The sequence below is a fragment of the Amphiura filiformis genome, chromosome 12, assembly GCF_039555335.1.
Source record: "Amphiura filiformis chromosome 12, Afil_fr2py, whole genome shotgun sequence".
NCBI classification, from domain to species: domain Eukaryota; kingdom Metazoa; phylum Echinodermata; class Ophiuroidea; order Amphilepidida; family Amphiuridae; genus Amphiura; species Amphiura filiformis.
Window position 1 is genome coordinate 34,976,269 of NC_092639.1, and position 27,255 is coordinate 35,003,523.

A 27,255-nucleotide genomic window follows, 5' to 3' on the forward strand; every position below is an offset into this window, starting at 1 on the left:
CTCAATTGGTTAGCGCGCCGTTCTTTTACCCAAGAGGTACCCGGTTCAAAACGATACGAACGGGAATTGTTGTTGTTGCATGCCTACCCAGAATGCAATTCACGTATACAAGGTATTGGATTGCAAATTTGGCTATTTATTCACATTTACGCTGAAAATGCTCTCGTTTTTTCACAAAGCAGCATAAGGCCGTATAAAATTAATGTTTTGGTTCTCGTCCAGAGGATTTTCATGAATTGATGAGGGAGGGAGGTGTTTTTTTTTTTTTTTTTTTTCCAATGTAAAATTAGCATTGTGAGTAGTTTTCGGTCTTCTCCAACAGTGCTCGAGGAAACGATGAGGCCCTTTTTTTTTTTTTTTTTCAAATGTGAGATTCTGAGGATAAACCCCTAGAGTACCACAAAAAGACTTGGAAGTGATGCTTGTTCTCTAATAAACTTATTTATATGTATGAAGATTTCATAAATCATTCCAAAGTCTAAAAAATTGAAAAATCTAAAAAAAAAAAAAAATCTGACAAATCCCAGAAATTGAGGAGGAGGGACGAGAACCAAAATATTAATTTTACACGGCCTAAAGGGGGAGATATTTGATATTATTATGTAATTTTAAAGACAATCCATATCCAAAACCAATAGGGTTACCCCCTTTAACAAGGCTATAGAAAGCATCTCAACAACATAAAAATATTTTTTGTAAAGTTATAACAAAAAAACAAAAAATAAAAATTTATTTGAGAAAACCTCAAAAAAGGAAGCGGGAGGGGACGTGAAACATGTTTATTTTTTTATTTGGCCTAATATACTAGTAGTCCCATGTCTTGGAATAGGTAACAGACCAACAAAGTTAGTAAATGTTCACAGTAAATGGTTAGGCCTATATTAGTTTAAACGATGTATGTGTGCGTCCTTAGCTGAATAATTTTTCTAGATTACCCCATATATTTGTAACACACGCAGTGCCCTTTTCACTTGTGTTTTCAAACCCAAGCCCCCTCCCCTCCTGGATGCTGGTCGGATTTAGTAGTCTTTTGACCAACTTCATTGATGTGACCATGTGACATGGTCTTTCATAATAATAGTTTTAGACTAGCACCACCCCACACATATATCTTGTTGCGGTGCAAAATCCCCTCCCATATCCCCTACAGATGGGGGGTGCAGTGGTAGCCAGCACTTTTTCAGAGGGTGGGCAATGCAACAACCTGACGGAAATGGTCAAACATGGGTTTAAAAGTACAAAATAAAGCCTAAAAATATTAAATATCAGGGCAGCCAGCATCCCACAGGGGGCAAGACTTCTCAAGGGGGGGGGGCAGGTTCTCCCCCTTCTTTGCCACCCCTGGCTACGCCACCGGGGGGGGGGGGAGGGGCAGGACATCGCCGCAGGTGCTTTTGAATTAGTCTGAAAATGATCAGAGAAAATTATGATCTTATAGAAGTCAACCAGGCTGAAGTCAACCAAATAACAGCTGAATTAGGAGAGTTTTTTGAGTCCGTCTCCTTACGCGTAAAGTTGTCAAGAACGGAATTTTAAAAGAACTGCCATTTTTCGCTATTGTGGGATAACGAGCAAATGTTTTTAAAATTCTAATATTGAGATGGTCAGATGCTAAGTTCGTTGGTATAGGCCAAAATTATAATTATGTTGAACTAAATTGAACCGTGCCTCTGTCAAAAATGCATTACATCATGCAGTAGGCCTATCTTCATGTTTTGCTGGTTTTTTGAGTGTTTTTGGATAACGTCAGCATTTCGTTGTCTGTTAGCACGTCTTTCAGACTGGACAATAAAATTAGCCTTGCTCATATAAAAAGCCGTTTGTATATTTTTGGTTCAACGACCTCCAAGTTAATAATGAAAGAAAAATTGGATTTTTAGCATTCTTTTATAATACCTCTCTGTAAACGAATGTCTATAAAAAGGTTTCAAGTTTTTTGTTCTTTTTTGAGAAGCATTCTTGACAAATATTGTTGTACATGTACTAAGAAAAAATGGATGAAGTGATTGCATTAACTTTGCAAATCCGCACTCATCACAAAATGATGTATGCAAAATCGGACGTTTGGTTTACCATGCTGACCGGAAAAGAGGATTTTCTTGGTATTTTCTAGTTATTGTATATAATAATGTATTAGCTTTATGGTTCAATTATCAAGTTGAAGAAAGAATGTACACAATAAATGTCATGGTGTTAAACGTTGAATAGAATCTTGTAGGTTGTTGTTAATTGGAGATCAGACCAGATTTGGAGGAGGACAAGTTATACAAGACAGATCACGAGGATGAGGCTTAAACTGTTAAATATGAATGTCATATTTCCATGGGTGGCCCAAAATGACCTCGCGTGACTTCTTCCGAGGGAACAAGACAGGTGAATATGCGGGGGTGGGGTGGTGCTGTGGTGGTGGTGGTGGTGGGGGGGGGTAAGACAGGGGCATTCCAAAGGTGACACGCATGTGCGGCCACAACTTTCAACATGGGCTCTTTTATAGGGACAGATGCTAAAACGTTGGGGTCATTCAAGGTAAAACGGGGTCATTCTAAAAATTGTTTCTTTTGGGGCAGATTGTATACCGGTAGGGTACCGTACACTGCAAAACAGTGTTTAGGTCGGAATTAAACACTTTTCTAAACACATTTTGCCTTCACTTTGTAAAAATATGAGTGAACATTGGTCAGTGATGGTAGAAAAAAAACACAGGTCACGTACCCTGAACCCCCGCACCCAACTCAACAAAAAAGTTGACAACCATGAGAGTTCACCCCCCCCCCCTTTTTTTTTCATGCAAAATCGAGGACAAAATTTGCCAAAATACCCCCCCTCTTTTTTGTAGTTTTTAATGACCAGAATTTCAAACACCCCTTTTCAATGATTAGAATTTCAAACATCCATTAATATCAATGACACTAAATATTGACATAAAATTTCTGGATTTTCTCAAGTACTCCTTTTATCCACAATTCGCGGACAGTGCAAATTAAATACCCCTATCTTGCTGATTTCACTGTCACAAGTCACGGACAGTGCAAATTAAATACCCCCTATTTTGCCAATTTCGCGGTCCTTGCTATATATATAAAATAGCCCCTTTTCTGCGCAATTTGGTAACTCTCATGGCCCATGGTTGTCAACTTTTATGTTGAGTTGGGGGGCCAAGCCTGAACCGCGAAACGAATTAGGGGAGACTCAAGTTTGGTGAGTGCACATAGTTGGGCCTACACGTCCGATCGAGGATTTGATCATACCAGAAGGGCAAAAGGACCATCGAAATTGACTAATTCTATAATAGGCCTAGAAATAGGTCATGATGGGGGTTTTTCCCGATTTTTACATTGAATATTTTAAATCCCTAAACATGAATGGATGAGAACCGCAATTGTTCCACTGAAGAAACCTCAATAAAGAAACAATTGGCTAAACAAAAGTAAAACGGACGTTACTAATTAGGCTTACTAAAGCATGTAAAGTAGGCTTATAACTATAAAAGTAAAATAAAATGAAACGTGCGGTGGCTTTTGTATTTTCAGTGTAAAATGTTTTTATTGGACCATGCTGTTGCTCCTATAGAGGGCGACATACCACTTTTCTCATTGGTCAGGCAGATCTGGAAAAGTGGATTGCCGAAGAGGCGCAACCGCGGCCGAGAAGACCAGTATGCAGCAGAGGAGAAGACAGAGAAATTTTTTGACACTGACCAATTTGACTAAATGCACAATTTACACAACACTATTACATGAATATGCAATGTTATTGTTTCAGAGTTTCCGCGCCGATATCAGACACTCAACATGCTCAAGTCAGTGCCAAAAATCGTCATTTTGGTCACTAAATCGGCATTTTGGTCAGTGCCAAAAATCGGCATTGCCGAAACAACGAGCAGTTTCCAGAATGCCGGCATATCTGCAGCATAGCGGCTTCCAAATTGAACAAAACAACATGTATGAGGATGAAGGAATCACAACAAAGGACATACTGATTATTAATATGTTAGACAATATCCCTTCAATTCACCGGCATAAACTTTGGTAAATTTCGACATGCAGTTTTATAGTGTTATTTTGACACGTACACTGCTCTGAAGAAACAATCGTCAACTTTTGACTGCTGTTGTCACAATAATTACGAAACGTCGATAGAAAACTGCCAAAAGGGACGAAATTTTGATGTATACATGCTTTATCAAGAAAATTGAATAGGCCTATTTTCGACAACGAGCAGTTGAGTGTTGCGCCACGCCGATCGGATGATCAACCGGCCAGGACGTGCAGTCCCTAAATTCAGTAAATTTTCATCGTCAACCGTGTAATTGAATGGGATTATTTTGAAATTTTAAAACGCTTGAAATATCACAAACAAATAGGCCTATGTTGATAAATAATATAAATACAAGCTAAAACCGTTGGGGTTCGATAATGAACCCCACAAAACTAACTGAGTATATGGAAAATGCCATACGGCCGGGCGGTTTCACGAGTTGCCGGCTCGATCATGTCATCCGCCGCCTGCAACCGGCCACCTGATGCCGAAAACCGCCTAACCGGCCAGCATTTTTTATGTTTCATTTTTTGTGCTCTCATTCGCCAGAGAAAAATGTTGGTGTGAATGATTACAGAAAAGACTATTCAGAAGGCCTGAAAAGGGTGACCAGTTCTTAACTAAACTAATTACATGGATAAATGGTGAATATTAAATTAGACCCTACCAAATTTAGGATGTTCATTTTTTGCAATAATTTGTTTGCCAATGAAATAATGTGGCTTGAAGTTACGGTCCACAAATTTAATGTTTAATATCATTGATCATTGGCTTATGAAGATTTTCAACATGGGGGGGGCTGACGAAAGAGAACATTTTGGTGACCCATTCTGGGGTGCCCAAGGAAGTTGGCTGGTTGCCCCCCCCCTCGGTGTCAGGAAATTTTGCGAAAAATAGGTCAAAACACCCATAGTTTCCTGGTATCTGGTTACATTTTTTACTTCATCAGGAATTATTGGGTGGGGTGGGGCTGAGCTCCACAAGCCCCCCGCGCACAGTGACATCGCCCCGATATCTTCATAGTAGAAATCGCCATGGTAGGTTGAATCCACAGCCACACATGGCTATTTTATTCGGACCTTATGAGATGCATATTATTAGCGAAGTGACCTGACTAAAGCCCGATCCTGACTCCACTTCGCAGCGCGATGCGATGCTGCGATGCTTTTCAAACATCTCAACATCGCGCGATGAAATTAAAATGTACATTTTAATTTCATCGCGCGATGTTGCTATGTTTTAAAAGCGTGTGGGGTCTGCATCTCCTTTTATCATTCTACCGACCTTGATTTTCCAGCAGCCAATCACAAACGCATGCGCGTATTTTGGGGGGGGGGCTTTGGGGGCGCCAGCCCCCGGGGTCAAAGTAGGGGGTGTCAAAAACGAAGGGGCGGCGGACGTGCGGCAACGAAGGGGGCGGCAAAACGAATTAACAAAGAAAAAGGGCGCAAAAATTTAAAAGCGTAAAAAATGTGAAAAAAGGTTGCTTTTAGGGTTTTTTTTTTTTTTTGCTCTTCACTTTTCAAACGACCGTGAAAAAATTGGGTCAACCTTTTCGGGCTGTTAAGGAAGGGGCGGCAAAATTGTTTCTTCTTCAGCCCCCGGGGTTGGGGCGGCCACGGTACGCCACTGAAACGTGCACGTCTGCGATATCGCAGCGCGATGCGAAAAAGTTGAACATTGTTCAACTCCTTCGTGGACCGAAATTTCCACCGCGCGATGAGAATTTTCACCGCTGACCTCGTATAAACCTGGATCAAATAACAGTTTTTATGGCATCGCAGCATCGCATCGCGCCGCGATGTGGTGTCAGGATCGGGCTTAAGGCTATGACAATAGACGGGGTAATTGATTTCTCGCTGTGTTAGCAAGCTAATTGTATACGACATTGCGGTCAATGGTTAATATACTGTCTCCACTTGAGTGAGTGCCGCTATAGCCTGCTGCGCGCTGTAGTCCATAGGCCTACAGGACCAACGCAATATAAAATTGAGAGTTTTGGTCAAATTTTGAGTTCAACGCGCACGCTAACGACTATAATATCTGTTCAACACGTATTTTCAAGTGTATGAGACCACATCTGGTTTCTTGAGAAAAATTCATTTACGGGAGATATTCATCATTTTCTAAGCCAGTATCCGAAGATTTTCGTCTGATATCAAAATCGTGCATAGCAATTCACGTGTATCGATCCCGTGTATTCATTTTAATGTCTCTGCTGCACCAAATAATTATTAGCCAGGCGATGTCGGTGTGCCCCGTTTCCTGAGCCTTTTTTATGGTAGGCCTATTTATTTACCTATCGTCTGTGAGTTCATAGTGGAGAAGATAAACCAAATCCCCGGCCGGCCAAATTCTTGTTAGAGTGTGTCAATTCGGTCAAAAATGTAACAGTTGTCCATGGCATTTACATTACCCTCCTGTACTTTCCCGGTCTTTAATCTAGCATTCTTTCTTTCAACGTTTTTTTTAATTTTCAGTTCTTGTATTGACTGAATTGGTCGCTTGCGTTATTCTCTTGAGTTTCATTTCTCAGTTTTAAGGTTAGCCGAGAGTTTTTCATGCGCTTGATTTCAGAGGGGCGTAAGTTCATAACAGAAACAGCCATGCAGAAAATGAACAAGCGTACCGGGACGTAGGCCTACTTACAATAGAATATCGATCCACGGTCAAGACATGAAAAGGCTATGAAACTTGGCTTAGCTCGTGCCCGGAGCTCGGATGCCGGGGGGTGGCACAAGCCGTTCTCGGCAATTTTCACAAGGATTTTATAAATTTTAAAATTGATTGGGGCACTTCGTCAAGCTACGCCCTGGAAAATGTGTTGATTTTGAATTTATAGCCTTGATATCTTTGATGAAATCAATGCTGCTATTCCCCTGATTACAATGTAGGCCTAAGGGTAGGCAACAACAACAATATCAAAAAGCAATTATTTGTAAATCGAATTTGGGATGAAAATCAACAAGACAGACTTAGCAGGCCTACAAATTTCTGAATTATATAAAGTGAAAAACAATCAATCACGATTCACTGCACTCAGCGAATCAATCAAATAAAACTAAAAAGAAAGGAGCAAGAAAGAATAAAGACATAGTGAAAAAGAGGAAGAAAGAGAGAGAAAGAAAATAAACGAAAATGAAAGAAAGAAAGAAAGAAATGAAAAAAAGAAATGAAAAAAGGGAGAAAGAAAAGAGGAAAGAAAGGAAGTAAAAATGAGAAAAGAGAAAAAAAAAGAAAATTCAGCCACACGGAGACTCGAACCCACAAAAATAGTTCATATTAGATTATCAGTCCAATGCTCTATCCACTCGGCCATCGATCAACTTACGCAATAGACTGTTCTCAAAGCGGGTGATATAACTATAATTGGATGCAATTCAAGATGATTACAATCGCGTCCGCATTATGGCTCTTAGAATAAACACGCATGTCGGCGCTGAAATTTTGAACAAACTGATGGAGGAAAACCTCGTTTTTTGCAAAACTAGCTTCAATTTGGAGTGAAAATCAAATGGAATAGCAATTGGCAGAATGTTGAGAAATAATGTAGGTATTCAGATGTCTAAATTAACGTCTCGTAATCAAGATATCGATAATTTCACAAACCAGCTTTTTCTCAAGCAAATTCTCCAAAATTTTCCCCCAAAAGGGCTTTTAAAATTTAATCGGTACTGTATTTGGTTCTTCCCCATGGCAACATTATTTCTTTGATCGATTTATAATACAATACGAAAAGAAGAAAACAATCGCTCGGTGTGGATTTATACGGAGCGCACATTTGAAAAAAACCTCATGGAACGTGTTTTTGATGTTGTGAACATGGTGGGTAAAAATGCTTTAAACGAAGGATTTTCAAATTTATTCTAATAATTTGTATATAACACACACAAAAATGTTAAAGGTGAACCTCATTGAAAATAAAGTTATATATCAATGAAAAGCTTATGATGTCAGGATACTAAAATTATTTTTTCCGATTTTTTGATGGCCAATAAAGCTGAAAAATTAAAAAATGAATGAATTTTTGGTCTTTTTAAGGCGCCCAAAAAGCACCCAAATCAATCGTCTATGACCTTGGGAATACTCGTGACGTAAGCTCAGGGTTCGCAGTCACGTGATCCTACTCGGAAACACGTAAACAAGACTTGCTTCCTGTACTTTGCAAGCTGCCCGGCAAGTCTGATTTTCACAATAAACATGATAAAGCTTGAAATTAGAGGAATCTTCAAGTTGCTGGTTCCTTCTATATATATTAGAAATAATAGAATTATTGTCAACACATAAATTTTCCGTAAATTTTTGACAAAATCAGTCATAACTGGCTGGGTATAACTGGGTAATTGAGTTTGAATTTCGCGCTGGGATCAATCCCATGCGCAAATGCTTGCTGCTACCGAGTACCGTTCATGTCATGGACTGAATAAACATGATCGAATAACAAATTAAATACTTCTTTGTGACATTCCCTATTCTTGATTCATTTTAAAATATCTGATTTTTTAAAATATCGTCTTGCAGTAATCAAAAAATTAATAAAGAACCGCCGATTTCGTCAAATCCAGCCCATATAAAGGTTTTCATATTTAGTGCATTGCGGTAATACGTTCTTTCCACACAATCACGATTGAAAGAAACAGATAGGCTACTCGGGCAGATACTTTATGATAAAATAAATACAATTTAGGCTTAGTAGACCGTTATTAAATGGAAATCTCAAATCTGAATAAAATTAAAACATTGTCACTTGTGTCACGATTCTTTAATGATAGTACAATCAGTGTACGGTACTGAAAAAGTGAAACATTCATGTTTTATGGATTACCGAACATGATGCGTAAATTGCTGAAGACGGATATGCACAAACACAGCGACTCGCTTCGGGGCTTCGTCCGCCGGCAGCACTCAGTGCGTTGTGTGTTCCATATATCTGTGGTTTCATGGGGTGTTTCAGCAGATTTGATCAATCGTTCCCTTATATTTGGAACATTTACAGGAATAAATTTTGCTGATGAAGTAGCAATAAGTTGGAAATATCAGAATGTGAATATCAAATCGGTCATTTTGTCTGCAAGTACAGTACAGTCGCGGATACTGAACACTCGGCGTAGTGAGACTCAGTCAGTCACTGAGCTCATCCCGTATGTATCTATATACAAGTTCGCCTATCATGACCGGCCATGACCGGTTGTAAAGCTAAGAAATAATTAAAAAATCCTGTACATGTACCTTATTCTATTCCTTCATTTTCTCATTGTGATAAGTTCATCTCAACTTGGTGTGAAGATCTGAACTGGTAGCACTAGTAGCAGTTATTTTTTGCAATCTGTTTCATTCGGCGAATCTTTGCTCTTCGTGCTTTACTGTAATATTCCCTATGCATATCGTGGATGGCTTGGCCTATCCCAAATCACCCCGGCCAGCACTTTTCCCATTTTTGATCCCCACACTTTATTCAGGAACTTCATTCTTGATTTGATCATGATATTTCCTTCATGTAATTCTTATTTTATTGAAGATATTTTTCATGTAAAGTTGACAATGACTGAATTGGCCCGATGCATGCCACAGTAATACACGGACATTGTGTTTACAATCAAACCCGGAAGTAACTGTGTGTCCCTGGGCTGACGTCATCAACGAAAGCGCCCAATTTGAACGATTTCGTTTTGTAATTTAGGGGGTGCCAATATCCAATCTTTGCATGGAGATTATGTCTAGCCTGGTACGCTATGCAAATAAAAAATATTCTTTTCTGCTTCCTGACATCATAAGCTTTCCATTGATATATAACTTTATTTTCAATGAGGTTCACCTTTAAGCTACATCCAATGCACCAACATTTCACTCGCTGCGATATTTGATTACTGAGAAAACTCTGTTTTAGAGAACAACTTTATACGTCTTTTATACGTTTTTTATACGTCTCTTTGTGTAACCTTAAAGCTCATTACAGCCATTAGTGGAAAATCGTGTCTAGTCTCCCCCACTGCTTAAGAAAATGTTGTTAAAATTTTGTAATAGCGCCCTCTAAATGGACAAAAAACAACAACATCCGGGAACGTTCCCACAAGGATAAGGACGCCATGTTTTGCGAAGGACGAGAATTCTGAGGAAAGAAGACGTAATTTTACTGGAGTTTTAGACCGCTTCTGGTTAACCTCTATAGCATAACCGATCAGTAACTGCACGAGGAAAGGACAGAGAACATTTGGGACGATGTCTGGGGATCATAGATCAGAACTTTTCACGGTATGTTCGTTTTAATTTACATGTTATAAACATGTATTAATGTAAAATGAAAGATGTCGGCTTGCAAATTTTAGCATGGATGATGGAGCATGCATCATTTTCATGGCGATCTTTTCCAAATTAGACCACCCTCGCTATTATTGGGACTTAAATATTACTTTTGCATCAATGTTTAGGCGATCCTGACTTTTAGACCACCCTCGCTATATAGGGCTCAAATATTACTATTTCATCAAGGTTTAATATTCTAACAAGCTTAAACTAAAAGTTTCATCTACATGTAAGGAGTCAAGCTTTAAACGGCGATCCTGACTTTTAGACCACCCGCGATATATAGGGCTAAAATATTACTATTTCATCAATGTTTAATATTCTAACAAGCTTAAACTAAAAGTTTCATCTAAGGAGTCAAGCTTTAAACTATTTAGCAAAAATATCCAACAAGCTAAAAACGATTTTTACCCGTTTTTTAACAAGCTAAAACCAATTTTTGAAAAGAAGCTTAAAACGTCAATTTTTTCATCGTAAAAATCATCTAAAAAATCTTTAAAAATACAGTGACCTACCTAATATTACTAATCTATGTTTTCCGATGATATCCAAGAAGCTAAAATATTGTGAAAACGGGCAGGGCTTTGAGTAATGAGGGAAATTTCGGGTAAAATGTATCACGTTTTTGAGAAATTCGCCATTTTGAATAAACAATGTAAATGCAGAATTAAATCCATGTAAAACGATGTCAAACGCGATTGAAAATGCATGATACGCTAGCGTAAATTACCGTCAAAACGAGCGTACATCAAGCGCTTGTGCTACGCGAAAACTTCGGAGCTTGCATCACCGGTTTTGTTACTGCTCTTTTACGTCAAAAATAGCTATAAAAACGTGAATTTTGGAACAAAATAAAGCTTGTTCGATGGAATAAAAGGTATGTTTGTACAGTTGAGAACATGTTTAACCTTGTTGCAAAAGTTTAATATGATAAATTTGCAATTTGTACCTTATATAGCTCGGGTGGTCTAAAAGTCAGGATCGCCCTTTAAACTATTAAGCAACAATATCCAACAAGCTAAAAACGATTTTTTACCCGTTTTTTAACAAGCTAAAACCAATTTTTGAAAAGAAGCTTTAACATCAATTTTTTCATTGTAAAAACCATCTAAACAATCTTTAAAAATACAGTGACCTACCTAATATTACTAATCTATGTTTCCGATGATATCCAAGAAGCTAAAATATTGTGAAAGAGGGCAGGGCTTTGAGTAATGAGGGAAATTACGGGGTAAAATACATCATGTTTTTCGAGAAATTCGCCATCTTGAATAAATGCAGAATTGCGTCATGCAGTAATTAACGATGTCAAACGCGCTTGAAAATGCATGATACGCGAGCGTAAATTACCGTCAAAATGAGCGTACATCAAGCGCTTGTGCTACGCGAAAACTTGAGCTGGCATCACCGGTTTTGTAACCAGCTCTTTTACGTCAAAAATAGCTATAAAAACGTGAATTTTGGAACAAAATAAAGCTTGTTTGATGGAATAAAAGGTATGTTTGTACAGTTGAAAACATGTTTAACCTTGTTGCGAAAGTTAATATGATAAATTTGCAATTTGTACCTTATATAGCTCGGGTGGTCTAAAAGTCAGGATCGCCAAGGTTTACCTTTGCATCAAGGTCAAACAGTTGTCAAATACTTTGGAGTCAGTTTATTAGTATTTGAAGGAGGGCAGGGCTTCGATAAATGAGGGAAATTAATATAAAAAATAACGTTACATGGTTAAAACAACTTTTTGAAAACAAGTCATGAAGTGAAACGGTTATTCTGCTGCAGTGCTGGTAAGCTTTTGTCTGTAAAAACAATTTAAAAATGATCGGAGAAGCAAGAAACATACCTTCATAAAATCAGCATCACTTCCGTCACATAAAAAGAATCAGATGAGTGGAAAGTGGCAAAGAATGTGTGAAATGAGGGAATTTTCTTAGAAAAATACAGTATGTTTTTCGAGAAATTTGCCATCTTGAAGACTTGATTGCAGAATTGTGTCACGCATTGAAAAACTCTAAAACATGTTAAACAAACGTGCTTGAACATGTACAGTACGCAAGCGTAAATTACCGTAAAAAGGAGTCTACATCAAGCGCTAGCGCTCATGGCATGCTACGGGAACGTTTTGGAGCAGCCCAGCCCCATCCCCCCCAGTGATAAAATCATGGATTTTGGAACAAAATAAGAGCTTGTTTAATGAAATTTAAGGTATGTTTGTATATCTAAAAACATGTTTAACCTTGATGCAAAAGTTTATTTTGATAAATTTGTAATTTTGACCTAGTATTATAGCTCGGTGGTCTAAAAGAAAAGATCACCATTTTCATGATTGTGCAGTGCGGCGATCTTTTGTCAAGTTTACACAAAACATTGTGCACAATTTTTTTTTAGGTCAACCATGAATGATCCTAGCATTTAGGTCTAAGTCCATGGACACTAAAGTTAATTTCTTTAAACTTCCGTGGTCCGAGCTGTGCGCCAAGCGTCTACGAGCGTACACACAGAAAAAATAAGCAATCACGCTGATTGGCTGATCAATGCACTTGACAACAAGTCGGTTGACCCATTGGTTGTCTGTTCGGTAGCGCGTAGTAGGCGACCTTGTCACTTTTACGCGATCGCAATTCACCAGCGTGTACCCCGACCACGGAAGTTTAAAGAAAACAACTTTAGAAAACCGAAAAAAAAAATACTTTTTTAATTTCGGGTACCGGGCAGGGAATTTCCCAGGCTCCGATAAATTTTTTTATGTCAACTTTTGTTTGCCCGATTATGCCCGAAAATTTGAGAAAGAAAACCATCAACAAGTTGCAGTATTGCAATAGCTAAAATTGTCTAAAAATAGCACAGGGTACCGCCGCCGCGGTACGACCTAGTTGACTCACTTGAGATGTTCCACTGGCTCTTTCAGAATCAGCCCGATCAGGAGCATAGATCTGCATCTTTTCACTTGCGAATTAAAAATTAATCCATGGTGGAATAATACCTCCAAAGAAATTAATTAACTGTTTACACAACGTTGTGCACTGATAACATGTGCAGTGTCATGACCTGATTTTAATCGTCAGGGAAAGCCCCTTGTTGCTGATGCCACCAGCCGATCCCCAATATCTTTTGGTACAGTAATTCAATAATAAGCACAACAAGAAGATCAAAGAGCCGTTGTGGGCTGTGAGCCTGTGGCTGTAATGTTCTATGCAAATTAGATGACTTTCCCAGGGCAGGCTTGCGACGTCCGGCAACCACGTGCGCTGAATAATTCATGAGTGCCGTACCCACATGGTCGTATTATGCAGTATACGATATGCACTGTACATGTTTTCGGGGTCATGGAAAAGTTTAAACATGTGCTCGTACGGTATCCACCATATCATAAACTGCGATATGCACTGTACGTGTTTCGGGGTCATCCGATTGACCTCATTAATAATGAAAACATTTGTCTCACTCTCATTCAATAACATGTACGGTGATGTGGGGGATTCCCACGGACCGGGCGGTATGAACAGGTGTAGGAATACATTGCAGTGTTATCATAATAATAGCCTGTGATCAATAACAGTGGAAATTAGTTGGAAATTAAGTTGCTGGCTTGTCGGGAAATATATTTTGTACTGTTTGTTTTGTCGATCTGCATTGCTATAATGTAAGTAAAATATGAACACAATCATAATGCCGTCATTGCACAGTAATTTTGCAATTGCTGATGATTTAGCTTGCCCGACAGTATTTTTAATTGCCCCGGGCAATCGGACAGGCGATTTATCGAGCCTGGAATTTCCTGCCCGGTAATATGATTCTCGCCAGATGAATTCCCGGACTCACTCACACCCTTAAGCCATGACCGTTGTTAGCTGTATGTATACAAACATCATGCCTTTTATTTATATAAAAACGTTAAAATTCCCAAAAGCGTGCCTCGAATGTGAAGCTAGCGGTGAACAAATTTGTGGCTAGACAGTTTTTTACTGCATAACACAATTCTGTATTTATTGAAGATGGCAAATTTCTTGAAAAACAGATTTATGTTATGTTGTTTAATGTTTATATATATTCAAGATGGCAAATTTCTTGAAAAATGTGATGTATTTAAATATGAGAAAATACCCTCATTACATAAGTTCTTAAACATTTTCCACTCATCTTTTCATGCCTTTTTCCTTCTTCCTATATACGTGCATACCTCAAATTGAGTATTGTCGCACAGGCTTAACGTGCACAGTTTTTTAGATGCACGATCCTGGAACCTAGGATTGATTGCAGATATCAGAACCGGGGATGGTTCCCCTTCTCTTTTCGAATAGCTCTGACACTTAACGTGCACAGGGTTTGACTCTTCCTGTACACGGGACCAACGGCTTTACGTGACTTCCGAATCACGGACAAAGCACATACATGTACATGATACACTACCTATATCTGCACGTGATAAGCAGTGTATGGGGGCGAGAAGAAATCCTTCAATTAAATTCTGAAATTAATAACTGAACTGTATTGAAGGATTCCTGACCATATAGGAACTTTTTGGGAGGGAAGAGAATTTTCACCTAAGGCAAGCCCAAGGCCAGGGGTCGCGCTAAGTTGCGTTCTTGCGCGCCACGCGCATTTTTTTAAGTTTGAGCGCATCTATTCATTTTTGCATACCAGTTCGGGGTTTTCATGCGCGCAGAAAAATGAAAACATGTGAAAGAAAAATAAAAGCTTCGATCTCCAATATTTACGACCTGTCCAGAAATTATGTAACATAAAATGCAATAACATAAATGTTGAAGTGAAGTCGCCGTAGCATTGTAACATAATTTAAAAATAAAAATAAAATACACACCTCCAGCGTAATTTAACACAGATTGTGATATTGTATAGAATCAATGATGAGTTTTATTGCAGTACTGAATGACGACACGTACGTGAGTTGGTAATTTCTAATTCTAGGGATCGGTAAGGAATGCTTCAAGGGTGGTGTGTAGCAGGGTTCCCGTTAAGGGTTTTAAAATGTGCGTCATGTGTGACGCAAGTTTGCTGACAAGATTGAAAAAACTTGCGTCCAGACAGATTTTTGTCCCATCTGAAATTCACGATCAATCATACCGGTAACGCAACGGCAACCCCTCGTTGCTAACACACGTACCCCGGTCTACCTCATCAAATGTTGATTGTTAAAATAAAAATTTCGCCGTGATATTCCACCTCCAGTCGCAATGATAATTTTTCTCATTTCTGCATCAGTTTTGGTCCGAAACATGGTCAGAAACAGCTGCAAAAACATGCGCAAAGTCTGTCAATCTTTAGCAAATGTTCGTACGTTTACTGCCGGGTTTACTTTTACTTCGATCCACGTGTTGTTGCTATAAAAGCTAAAACATGCGCTGCCACAAATAATACAAAAAAAGGTTATCATTTGGATTTTGTCTTTAAAATTGCTTTTATTCATCGTAACAATAATACTAATAAAGGAAACGTAGATTATTTATGAAAAAATAAACTTAAAATATTAAAAACTGAATATTGTCAGGTTGTGATAAATAACTAAATAAACATTAACTGCACGTCGTCAGTTCAGCATGCTTTGTAAACAAACAATTGCATCAATTGGGACTTTCCCCATCAAACAGCGATCGCGACGGAAAGCATGCAAAAAGTGCACGACTTCCTGACGTTGCATTTACAAATATTGCAGAATTTACTTCAATTCTTCGCAGGTTGGTCAAAATTTTGGGGCTTTTATTATCGTAAAAATAAAACAATTTCTTATTTTTATCATCAATTAATGATTAAATTTCGAAGTTTTGTCTCGCGCCCACATGGACGCAAAATACTTGATTAGCCATGTGAACTTGCGTCCAAATTTGTAAAATACGCGTCTGGACGCAATGACGCACACTAACGGGAAGCCTGGTGTGTAGAGATATGCCAGCGGTGAAATACGAGGCCGTAGAAGGAAAAGGTGACAAAAATTTGCCCTTGAATTATGTTTTATAGTCAAAATACTCCAGTAATTCAATAAATATCATGATATTTGGCCTAAACTTGAACTCATTAGCAATGAAATGTCATTTTTTATTGAGTAAATCATGGCTTTTTCACTCGTCACATGTGACTTGCAATGCTGTTGAATTCTGCACTTTGCCAAAGTTGAACTGCATTTTATGGAATTCGGCCGAACTTTTATGGCATAAAGCAACACTTTTATAGCAAGTACACTGCGTGGGAACTTTCTTTAAAAGCCAGATAGTTGGTTAGGGAGTGATCGTTATTTACGACAGGGGGGTAATGGGCGTTTTGAGGGGGGGAATCCGAATTTTTTTTGGGTCTTGAGCCTGAGGGGGGGAACAGAAAATTTTTCGTTGAACCAGGAGGGGGAATGCGAAATTTTTGTCGATATTTTTCCAAAGCGCCCATTACCCCTGCCGTAAATAACGATCGGTCCTTACATGACATTGCCTTAATAGCGAGAATCGCGGCGTGAAAGGGAGATCGCGTTTTGCCAGGCCATAAACTATTTACACATAACCAAAATCACAAAATCTGATACTGATATATTGAAACGGGCATTCAATACTTGACTAGAGAACCCCTCATTTTAGGATTTGAGCGCATATTTTTAACACTTTCAGGGGTTCAGGGTTCTGAGAACCCTGGATTTAAAACCTAGTGCTACCCTGCCCAAGGCTCGAACCCTCGTCGATCGTATCTCCCGGCCAGCAGCGCAACGCCTTAACCACTCGGCCATCTCGCCCTCTTTCATCACTTCAAAGCTCTTGAGGAGTGTATTAACCTGTATAACACTTTGTTTCTTTATAGGGATGGGGCTACATCCCAGAGAAAGTGAAAAAGGCTCAGAAGAAAATTGAAACGTACCCATATGATCTGGATGCATGGAGCATATTACTAAGAGAAGCACAGGTAAGGTTTACAATGACGTTCAGAGAAACATGATACGGTGAGGAAAATAATTAACTTGAATGAATACACAGTGTATGTTGCAGGGAAAAAATAACCAGAGGCACCTTGGGTGCACTAGCAGAATTGCAGGGTCAGAAATTCGGCGAGATTCCATTCTTGTAAATATTTCAATTTATCACCCAAAGTTATATGGCGAGAATCCATGGATGTTTCTAACTTTCTATCCATCTCTTGTTTCATTTTCAGTCGCAACAGGTGGAAAAAGCGCGTCCGCTGTACGAGCTCCTCGTGTCAACATTCACCAACTCTGGCCGCTACTGGAAGATCTACATTGAACAAGAGGTGCCTTATAAACTTCATTGTCTCTTCTTAACGTTGTCATACAGACCAATGCGGTAGAGTATACATAATAATATTTTTATTTACACATAAGCATTTTTTTACTGAAAGTTGTGTTTCTTTAGATTTTCAAATGGAAAGATTTGCTAATCATTTTTTTGGGCAAAATTAGTTCACAAACAAAATTTTGAAATAATATACAACAAGCAGTTCTACTAACACAAGCGGTGCATGGAGGGCACTGGGAAATATGGGGTATTTAGTAAGCTCAATTTGTGTACAAACTGTAGAGGGGTATGGTTTTGTGAGATATCAACTTAAACTTGACCTTTTACTCCATAAACAAATATCCACGCCTGAGCCCTGTGTCGTTTATTTGACTCGCTGTGTGATTTTCTTTGCCTCAAGTGTGTCATTTCTTGGACTCAATTTGTCTCATTTACTCGCTGTCAGTAGTATGTTCGCAGATGCCGCACGCTAAGCGATTTTTGGGTGCAAGATGCTTTTTTTACATTCTTCAGCAGTTGGTGCATGCGTAGGAGTTGCTCACATTTAAAAAAAGCTACTGGACATAAAAAAAGGTGCATCTTAGTGAGCGAACATTTATGTGTATGTAAAAACGCAGTGTAAGATCAGTGTGGAGAGCTGAAGAGAGACATAAAGGTATGTGAGATAGGAATACAGCTGAGCATGCATGTACCTTGTCTACATGTTTAAGGTGGACTTGGTTAACAACTCATTTTAATGTCCGACAGTGAATTGCCTTTTCAGGAGAAAAGCAAATGCAATGAGCATACCGTATTTTTTCAAATTAATGCCCCCTCTAGTAAGCGCTCCCCGTAATAAATGCTCCCACCATTTTTTCAACCTAACTGTTCTATCAAGGCTGAAAATACAGTGCAGTGCCCACATTGGCAGATTTCACAATATCCAATCCATGTGTGCGACCATGGAGCGTGTTTACAGTATTGGTAAGAATTCTGTATTGCTCGTGGAGTACCACAGGACTGCAAGGCAGTACTACATGTAGCAATGCTTGTAATGGGGAGGACCCTGGGGCATTAATGAGAGAGGACAGTGTAAAATGAAGTTATCCAAAACCACACAAAATGTGCTATGACAATACATGCCATGATACTGTGAGCATGCTCATTGTTCATATATGTGAAACTGAGAAAGAAGAATAACCTGAGAAAGCAAAATTGAATGATTTATGCAGAATTGATATTAATAGGGAAGCCTGCATGTATGAAAGGATGAGTGGAGACATTGTATGTTGCACATCTGGTTAGTGGCTTTCATATTTTGTAGCTGGAGCCATGGATGGTTCATTTAAAGAAGATGGACTACAATGGAGGTCACAAAATAGAGTGAATTATTGGTAAGCTACCTTGATGGGATTATTCAATAAAATGCCTCTATTTAGGTGTTGCATTCTGATGAGAGAATATTTGAGAATTTATTTAGTTGGGAATGGGGGTCACTTATGCATGGATCCTGGGTTTCTGTAGAAGTCAGTTGGACCAAAATTCCAATACAATATGCGCGGGGCTAACAGCAAGTCAATTAGCACCCCAATGTACACGATCAGCAGAGTGTATATACACGTTCCAGTGTTATATACTACAGGTTGTTCCACAATGATAGGGAAATTAAGGTCAAACTGACTTCCGGTAGACAAACCCAGAATCCACATTGTTTGATAAGGTTTTGATTTTATAAAAATCATACAGGGAAGCATCCAACACCCAAGAGAGACTAGTTATGAAAGTATGAGAAAGTCTTTGCAAGAGAATGAGTGAAAGATGTCTTGTGAATCATAATACATGTTGGTTGGATGGATGAATGAAAACAACAGTGAGTGAGAGCATATAGACCAAGAGAGAATAGTGAGAGATAAAATTGCTGACAAGACTAAGGTTAGGAGTATAATAGAATAATAATGTCTGCATAAAGCGATGATTTCATGATGACTATTTGAGCAGAAAGTACATTGTAGATGTGCACGATATACATCAATATTATTTATAATAATTATAATGCCTTTCCTCTTACTGGCATATTTGGTTGCAATGATTGGATAACATGTCTCAAAGCTCAAAATGGAATCGACTTCAAAGTTAAATATATCAGTTCATTCCTGAGATCATACCAGGTAAACTGATATTTGTGCAGACTTTATTTTGCAAAAACACTCATGCGTTAGAGCGAGTGCGAGCATTTAAGCTAGTTAAACCTGTCGCTAGAATTGCGCTGCTTGCCCAAATTTGCGTTGTGCGCTGCGAAAACATTGTGTTGATCTACAAGTTGTGGTAAGTATAACTATATAATAGAAGTCAAAATATACCAATGATATATGAACTGCCAATAATGTGCTCTACCAAAGATGTGCTCTGCCAATATTGATCTGCCTCGAACAATTAATTGGTTAAACTGGACATTAAAAGAATGGTAATATATTTTGACTACTAATTGATCCTTTTCCCAAGTTTTGAATTTCTTTCATTTTAGATTGTGTTATTTTTTAATGGACTTTGATTTATTTTTATTTTCTTTGATAAAAAAAAGGTATTATTTTTATAATACAGTTTTTTCCCAACCAGATTCTATTTTATTTTATTCCCATGTTTTGTTGGTACATTTATTAGTACTACTGTATTTTTGGAAATGTTCTGGTAGTTATTAAACATAAATAACTTCTTGAAATATTTTTAATCAAATTAAAAATGCTAAGCAATATATATGTGATATTATGTTTTGGAAAACTATCCAAGCTGAGAAAGAAGAGAATAGCAATGAATGAAATTACTTGGTTGTTGCAAAATCAATACTTAGTTGAAGACTAAGTTGTGAATTTGCATATTTATAATATGAGTAAAAATGAAAGAAAATTTGTGTCAATTTAATAATCATGCAAAAGTTTATCGGCTTTGCATTTTTCATGTCGAGAGATAACTGGTGCTGTTAAAAAAACAAAAAGGTGGTATAAAATATGATAATATGGATGGGTGTTTCATCAATCTACGGGAATGTGTTATCAAGTACTCCAGTGTGTGGAATTTTATAGAGATTATTTTAATCAATGATGAAGAAAGATATGTTGAAAGAAACAGTTTTTGTCTTGGATTGAAGGCAATGTTAATGTATTTCAGGAAAAAAAGGCATTGTAGACAATAAATTAATTGTTACTCGAGTTTAGAAATTCGAGAAATACTGCTAATAAAAAGGAAAAAAAAGAAGTTTTTTAAAGCTGGGTAAAGTTGTCAGTTGTAATTACTTTTGCTTCTGTTGAACAGCCAGGGACACATTGAATTTGTACGCATTGCTATGTTCAATAGAAGCAAAAGTAATGCGACATACAACTTTATCCAGCTTAAAAAACAACAAAAACTTAAGTTGATAACTTCTTTTCTTTTTTTAGCAGCATTATTTGTCCTATTTGCAAACTAGAATTTCAAGTAATTTAGGGTCTACAACTTGTTTTTGGGTTTCTTTTTGGGAAATCACATTTTTAGGAATATTTTGGTGCGTTTTTTGACTTCCGAAATTGTGTGTTCCTCTGGGCTTTATTTACATGTAACTTTGGCTCAGCAATGTGAATACTGAGAAACATGAAGATATTGCCTTCAATTTATGACTCATTGAGTAGTAGTTATAGATAATTACACATGTTTATTAACTAAAAAGTACATAGTAAGAATAAGTAAAGGATATGATTATAATATTGGTAAAATTATACTGTAATGTTGATGAATTGAATAATGATGTTCTCCACTTGCAGCTATTTTCACAAATTCTTCATTAAATGAAGAAAACTATATTGTTGTGTTGAAGATGTTTCATTTTGTGTCTTAATTATAATTATGTAAATAAGATGCATGTGTACAAAGTTAGGTACTAGGTCCTTTCCACAAATTTAAAGATAGGTAGGGAAGTAAACTTACTATTTAAGGTAGCATTATGTAGACCCATAACCACTCACCTGTGCATGTCATGTATGCTCGGACACACATGCATACCAAAAAAATTGTTAGTAAATAATCCTGACTATGACAGGCAGATACCTCAAATAGTGCACATGCCCAAACAGTCACTCAGTTCACCGACCCACCCACAGTTTAAGAAAATGGCGCAATAATACCTGGGATTCGGGGTTGGAAATCACAATCATAATGGCCGTATACTATAATAATGAAGTTATGCATTCGCGATCAATCAAGTGCTTGAAAGTTAATGAGGTTTTAGTGTGTAATTGCTAATCAGTTTTATGTGAACTAGAACTGCAAGTGATCCAAGTTTTTTGACTCCATGAAGACATCCTTAAGAGCTAACAATCTGTACTAAGGATTAAATCTTAGATGACCCTTGATGATGAAATGACCTAATAATGTAGACATATTGCTGATCATTTTGACCAAGTTTCATGATAATTTATCAAGATGACCTTAAAATGACCTTTTGTAGGGCCAGAAATATCATGGATGAGAATGGTTGGCCAATTCCAGGGGCGGGGTCACTTTTGTGTTTAGGCAGTGTATGACAAAAAGTGCAGGAATCCTTGGACATGATTTTGATAAAGCAAGTGGTCTTGTAATGATTACCTATGGTACCATTTTGTGGAAATGGACATCATTTTATTCAATTATTTACAATGACCCCTATATGACCTTTGACCTTAAATTCCTTGGTATCTCTTGACAAACTCTTGCCCAAGAATAAAATACATAGGCTATGCTTTTTGTGGACAATGAAGGGATTAGACTAGAGTGGCAAGTTTTCCGTGTCATGGAAAAAGCGGACAAATTCATGGAAAACATGTTTTTCCCTGAGAAAAATGAAAATGAAAAACTAATGAGGTGTGAGTTTAAATAATGAAAATGAAGTCCGTCGTCAAAGATATCAGGCTTAAAACAACTAAAAAGATAATGCAAGTAACTTCTTTTTACCTCGAATGTGAACACAGAATTGAAATTACATCATGGAAAATCACAGAATTTAGTATTTGAAACCACGCACAGAAAATCGCGGAATTCAGTGTTTTAAATCACGGAAAACTTGCCACTCTAGATTAGACCCATATGGAACACTACAACAAAAATGTGTACCTTAGTCATGCAAACCCCGGGGGCACTCAGCTGAAATTTTGGTATGAGGTGTGCGGCGCAGAGCGCCAAACTTTGGGAACTAAGAACTGATTTTTGGCAAAATATGGGCTTGATGAACTGAAATTTCAACATTTTGATGGGTCTTGTGAACTAAAATTGGGCCAAATTATAGACTTTGGAGCAAGGTCTTAAAATTCTAGTTGATCATGTGCGACCTCTACAAGCATATTGCAAGCATTTGAATGGGCGTAAGTCAAAATGACAAATTGACCATAAAAAGAGAAAAGATTTCAACAATAGTGGATGACCACTGGGGTCAGACGGTACCACTGGGGTCGGGCGGTAGGGGGGGTCAAAGGTGTTCTCTTGCCATAGGTAGATGACCTCAAAGTGCCTGATAGCAACTGAAGGAGTAGCTTTTAGTGGAAAAGGTCATAGAACTTTACACAAAGTTAATTTCAAACTTGTGTTAAAAACATTTCCCATGTATTCCTCTAGTCATAAGGATTCAGAAAATGTATAGTTGAGTGATTCCATGCCAAATCAACCAATGGGTTGGCAGGTCACCCCCAATTTTGCTGAAAATCATTTAGCATACCTCAATGGGAATAATGAACATGTGGAAAAATTGTCGAAATTTGGCCTAACCCCCCCTTTTTTTTTTTTTTTTTTTTCTCGTCATTGAATTTGTCCTGTTTTGGGACACTCATATTTTGACTTTAGGAAAAAGATATCAAGCTGAAAATTGCTACCTACATGTAGAGTGACTTTCATCCAAAAAAGCAGAATCTGACCTTAAAAAGTACAAGAACTACACTATTTTTAAGTTAAGGGTCTCCCTAAACCCCTTTTTTCATCATATTTCTCGGTGTACGGTTTCCAGAGTCCACTCGTACTCTTAAAATAAATAGATATCTGAGAATGTTCAAATTTCATATGCTTAATAGGCCAATATCGCTCCCCTAAAATAATAAGGTATTGGCTTGGACCCAAAGTTTGTTCCGCAGAATGAAATCCTGAAGATACCGCCCCCTACCAGTTGACTTTTGACCCTACAGATGAATTCCGACACACTTGAAACTTACACAATATGCTTAAACATTTGATATCTACCTGTACCAAATCTTGTAATGTTACTCCACCTCTTGGTTAGATGGGATTATGAAATTTGGGTATTTTGCCAAATTTTACATGTTGATATGCTGGCTATTCTCTGTCGAAGAAGTGTGAAATTTTTAAATTTTGAAAAGTGGAATTACAAAGCTAAGATTTGGTACATATGAAGAACAAGTGTTTAAGGCACTTTAAGCATTCATGGTGTAAGTTTGTATGAATTCATCTGTGGGGTCAAAGGTCAACTGGTGGGGGCTGTGTTTTCAGGATTTCATTCTGCAGAACAAACTTTGGGTCCAAGCCAATATCTTATTATTTCAGGGGAGCGATATTAGCCTATATTCAGCATAAATATGAAGTTTCAAAATTCTCAGATTACTAGTATCTATTTATACCTGTGTAAAGTTTGATGACCTTTTCCCCTGTCAAAAGCTACTCTGGTGCATTTTTGTATACTCCAGATATCTCTGGTAGCAGTGCATCTTTACCCCTTCCAAAAATTGATCCTATATTAGGAAGCTACATACTGTGCACTTTGGTGCTTTTGTCAAATCGGTGAAAATGTGCAGAATAAGATGTTGCATATATTGTAAATGCAAATTAACCAAGTTAAAGGTTGGGTTCAAAATTATCATAAATTATGGGCACTTTTGCAAGTAAAAAAAAAATACAGGGTTCAAAAGTTAATAATCGCCTCTAAAATTACAAAACATTTCTTTGTATAAACTCAATTAACTTGACATACAATTTGTTGATTTGAAAAATTCAAAAACCTGAAATAGAGGAACCAAAGTTGTCCCATTTCCAAAAAAAATACTTCAGTCCAAAATAATCACATTAATGATTTTCCAAAAATGATGCTTTCAAAAAAAAGTTGCAAACTTTTCAACATCCATCCAAGGCAAAATTGCCATAGATTTTTGAAGGTTCATCAAATTGGGTGGGAATGATCACTGTACAGTGGCATAATGCCTGGGGCAAGAAACAAAATTGGTGCCCCCCCCCCAAGAATATCTTAGATGCGGGCATTGGCATAGCTAGGGGTTGTAGCGCCCAGGGCTAAGGATACATAATGCCCCTAATTCTTGAAACAATTGCGAGCGGAGTGCACAAAATTTTGAACAAATAAGGCCTACCACTAATTAATTTTGGTTACTAGAAGTTGAATATAGGTCTTAAAATGTTCTCTCAATGAAAATTTTGACTTTCATCACTTGGAGGGGCACAGAATCGATGCTGAATCGGTCAATTTGGTGCCCCCTAAGGGTGACGCCCAGGGCATGTTGCCCACCCCCGCCCCCTAGTTATGTCACTGTAGCAAGACAAGCTAGAATTATGAGGTTCGTAATTAAGGTGGCCCCAAACAAAGGTTTGTAAATACAAATATATGCAAATAAGGTCATTAATCTTACTATAAATAGGGGAATGTTGTGGGTTTGAACGGAAAAGCTCTGTCAGTTTCACCCAAATGTCACCAAATTCATACGGAGATCGAGGAATATACGGGGGCGTGTTTAGAATTTATTTGGTTGAAAACGGTCAAGAATTGGCCTCAAAATCAGTAAAAAAAATGAGTTTTTCGGGCAAATATATAGCGGTTGTTTGTTTACGACCTAGCTAATAAACGCGTCCACATGTCTAACATAAACTGCGCCGTCGTAAGCGAGTCGGCGTACACGCCACTTCACGTGCGTGCACGCACGGGTGCGCATAGCTAACTTGCGTACGGGTTTCATGGTTTATAGTACGGGACATACAATTTGTTGATTTGAAAAATTCAAAACCTGAAATAGAGGAACCAAAGTTGTCCCATTTCCAAAAACAATTACTTCAGTCAAAAATAATCACATTTTCCAAAAATGATGCTTTCAAAAAAAAGTTGCACACTTTTCAACATCCTTTTCCCATTCATATAATGTACAAAATGTTCTCAATTTAGCAATGTTATGATTGGTTTGCATTTTTTGCTTCACCTTTCTGTCTCTGCGAATCCCTCAGTCACCCATGCATCCATCATTCAGTGACAATGATTCATTGGTCTAGATCTTTGCAACTGTTTCAGTTGTATGTACCATTTACAAGTGAATTTTACATCTCTTCTTGCCAACAAAAGAACTAAGCACCCATTCATCCAAGGAAAAATTGCCGTAGATTTTTGAAGGTTCATCAAATTGGGTGGGAATGATCACTGTACAGTGGCATAATGCCTGGGGCAAGAAACAAAATTGGTGCCCCCCCAGAATATCTTAGATGCGGGCATTGGCATAGCTAGGGGTTGTGGCGCCCAGGGCTAAGGATACATAATGCCCCTAATTCTTGAAACAATTGCGAGCGGAGTGCACAAAATTTTGAACAAATAAGGCCTACCACTAATTAATTTTGGTTACTAGAAGTTGAATATCGGTCTTAAAATGTTCTCTCAATGAAAATTTTGACTTTCATCGCTTGGAGGGGCGCAGAATAGATGCTGAATCGGTCAATTTGGCGCCCCTTAAGGGGGTACTACACCCCTCGATAAATGTGTGTCTATTTTGCATTTTCTCAAAACTGATAACACAGTGGTAACAAAAGTTATGTAAATTATAGGGGCAAGGAATCCAATTACTACACTGGAATTTCAGTGACCCAAGACAAGCGGTATGTTATTTATGATCAAAAATAAGGTACGGCTAGGATGTACCTCGTTTCCTATCATATATACGGAACCGCTTGTCTTGAGTCACTGAAATTTCAGTGTAGTAATTGGATTCCTTGCCCCAATAATATACATAACTTTTGTTACCAGTGTGTAATTATTTTTTGAGAAAAATGCAAAAATAGTAGTAGTACCCCCTTAAGGGTGACGCCCGGGGCATGTTGCCCCGCTTCCTAGTTATGCCACTGTCACTGTAGCAAGACAAGCTAGAATTATGAGGTTCGTAATTAAGGTGGCCCGAAACAAAGGTTTGTAAATTTACAAATATATGCAAATAAGGTCATTAATCTTACTATAAATAGGGGAATGTTGTATCTATGTATCTATGTATCATGGAAAGGCTCCGTCAGTTTCGATCCAAATGTCTCCAAATTCATACGGGAGATCGATGAATATACGGGAGCGTGTTTAAACTTTATTTGGTTGAAAACGGTCAAGAATTGGCCTCAAAATCAGTGAAAATGTGATCCGTTGCTATGCTGGGTAAACAAAAAAGGAGTCAGTTGTTAAGCTAGCCATGCTGCGTCGTGCCGGCGTATCTAATGCCAAGCAGCTCACGTAAGCTCAGCGATACCCAGCTGGTAACGCAGCACTACGCCATGCAGCGTAAACGCACGAGAGTCACGTAATGAATGATAATACGGGTGAACGACCGAATACGGGGAAAAGATGTGTGTTAAAGAGTACAAACAACATGAAAAGGTAGGCCTACTGTAATTAAAAAACAAAATGAGGACAAACAGGTAGGCCTACGAGTATGTG

At 38.0% G+C, this 27,255-nt stretch overlaps 1 protein-coding gene across 1 annotated transcript in view; it reads left to right on the top strand.

The window, feature by feature from the left end:
- The first annotated feature begins 10,024 nt into the window (after positions 1–10,024).
- Positions 10,025–27,255, top strand: part of LOC140166115 (cleavage stimulation factor subunit 3-like) — an 83,360-nt gene continuing 66,129 nt past the window's right edge. Inside the window, 3 exon segments of the mRNA XM_072189501.1 lie at positions 10,025–10,290; positions 17,140–17,241; positions 17,488–17,583. Of these exon segments, the coding sequence (XP_072045602.1) occupies positions 10,258–10,290; positions 17,140–17,241; positions 17,488–17,583 (231 nt within the window). The 5' untranslated portion in view covers positions 10,025–10,257.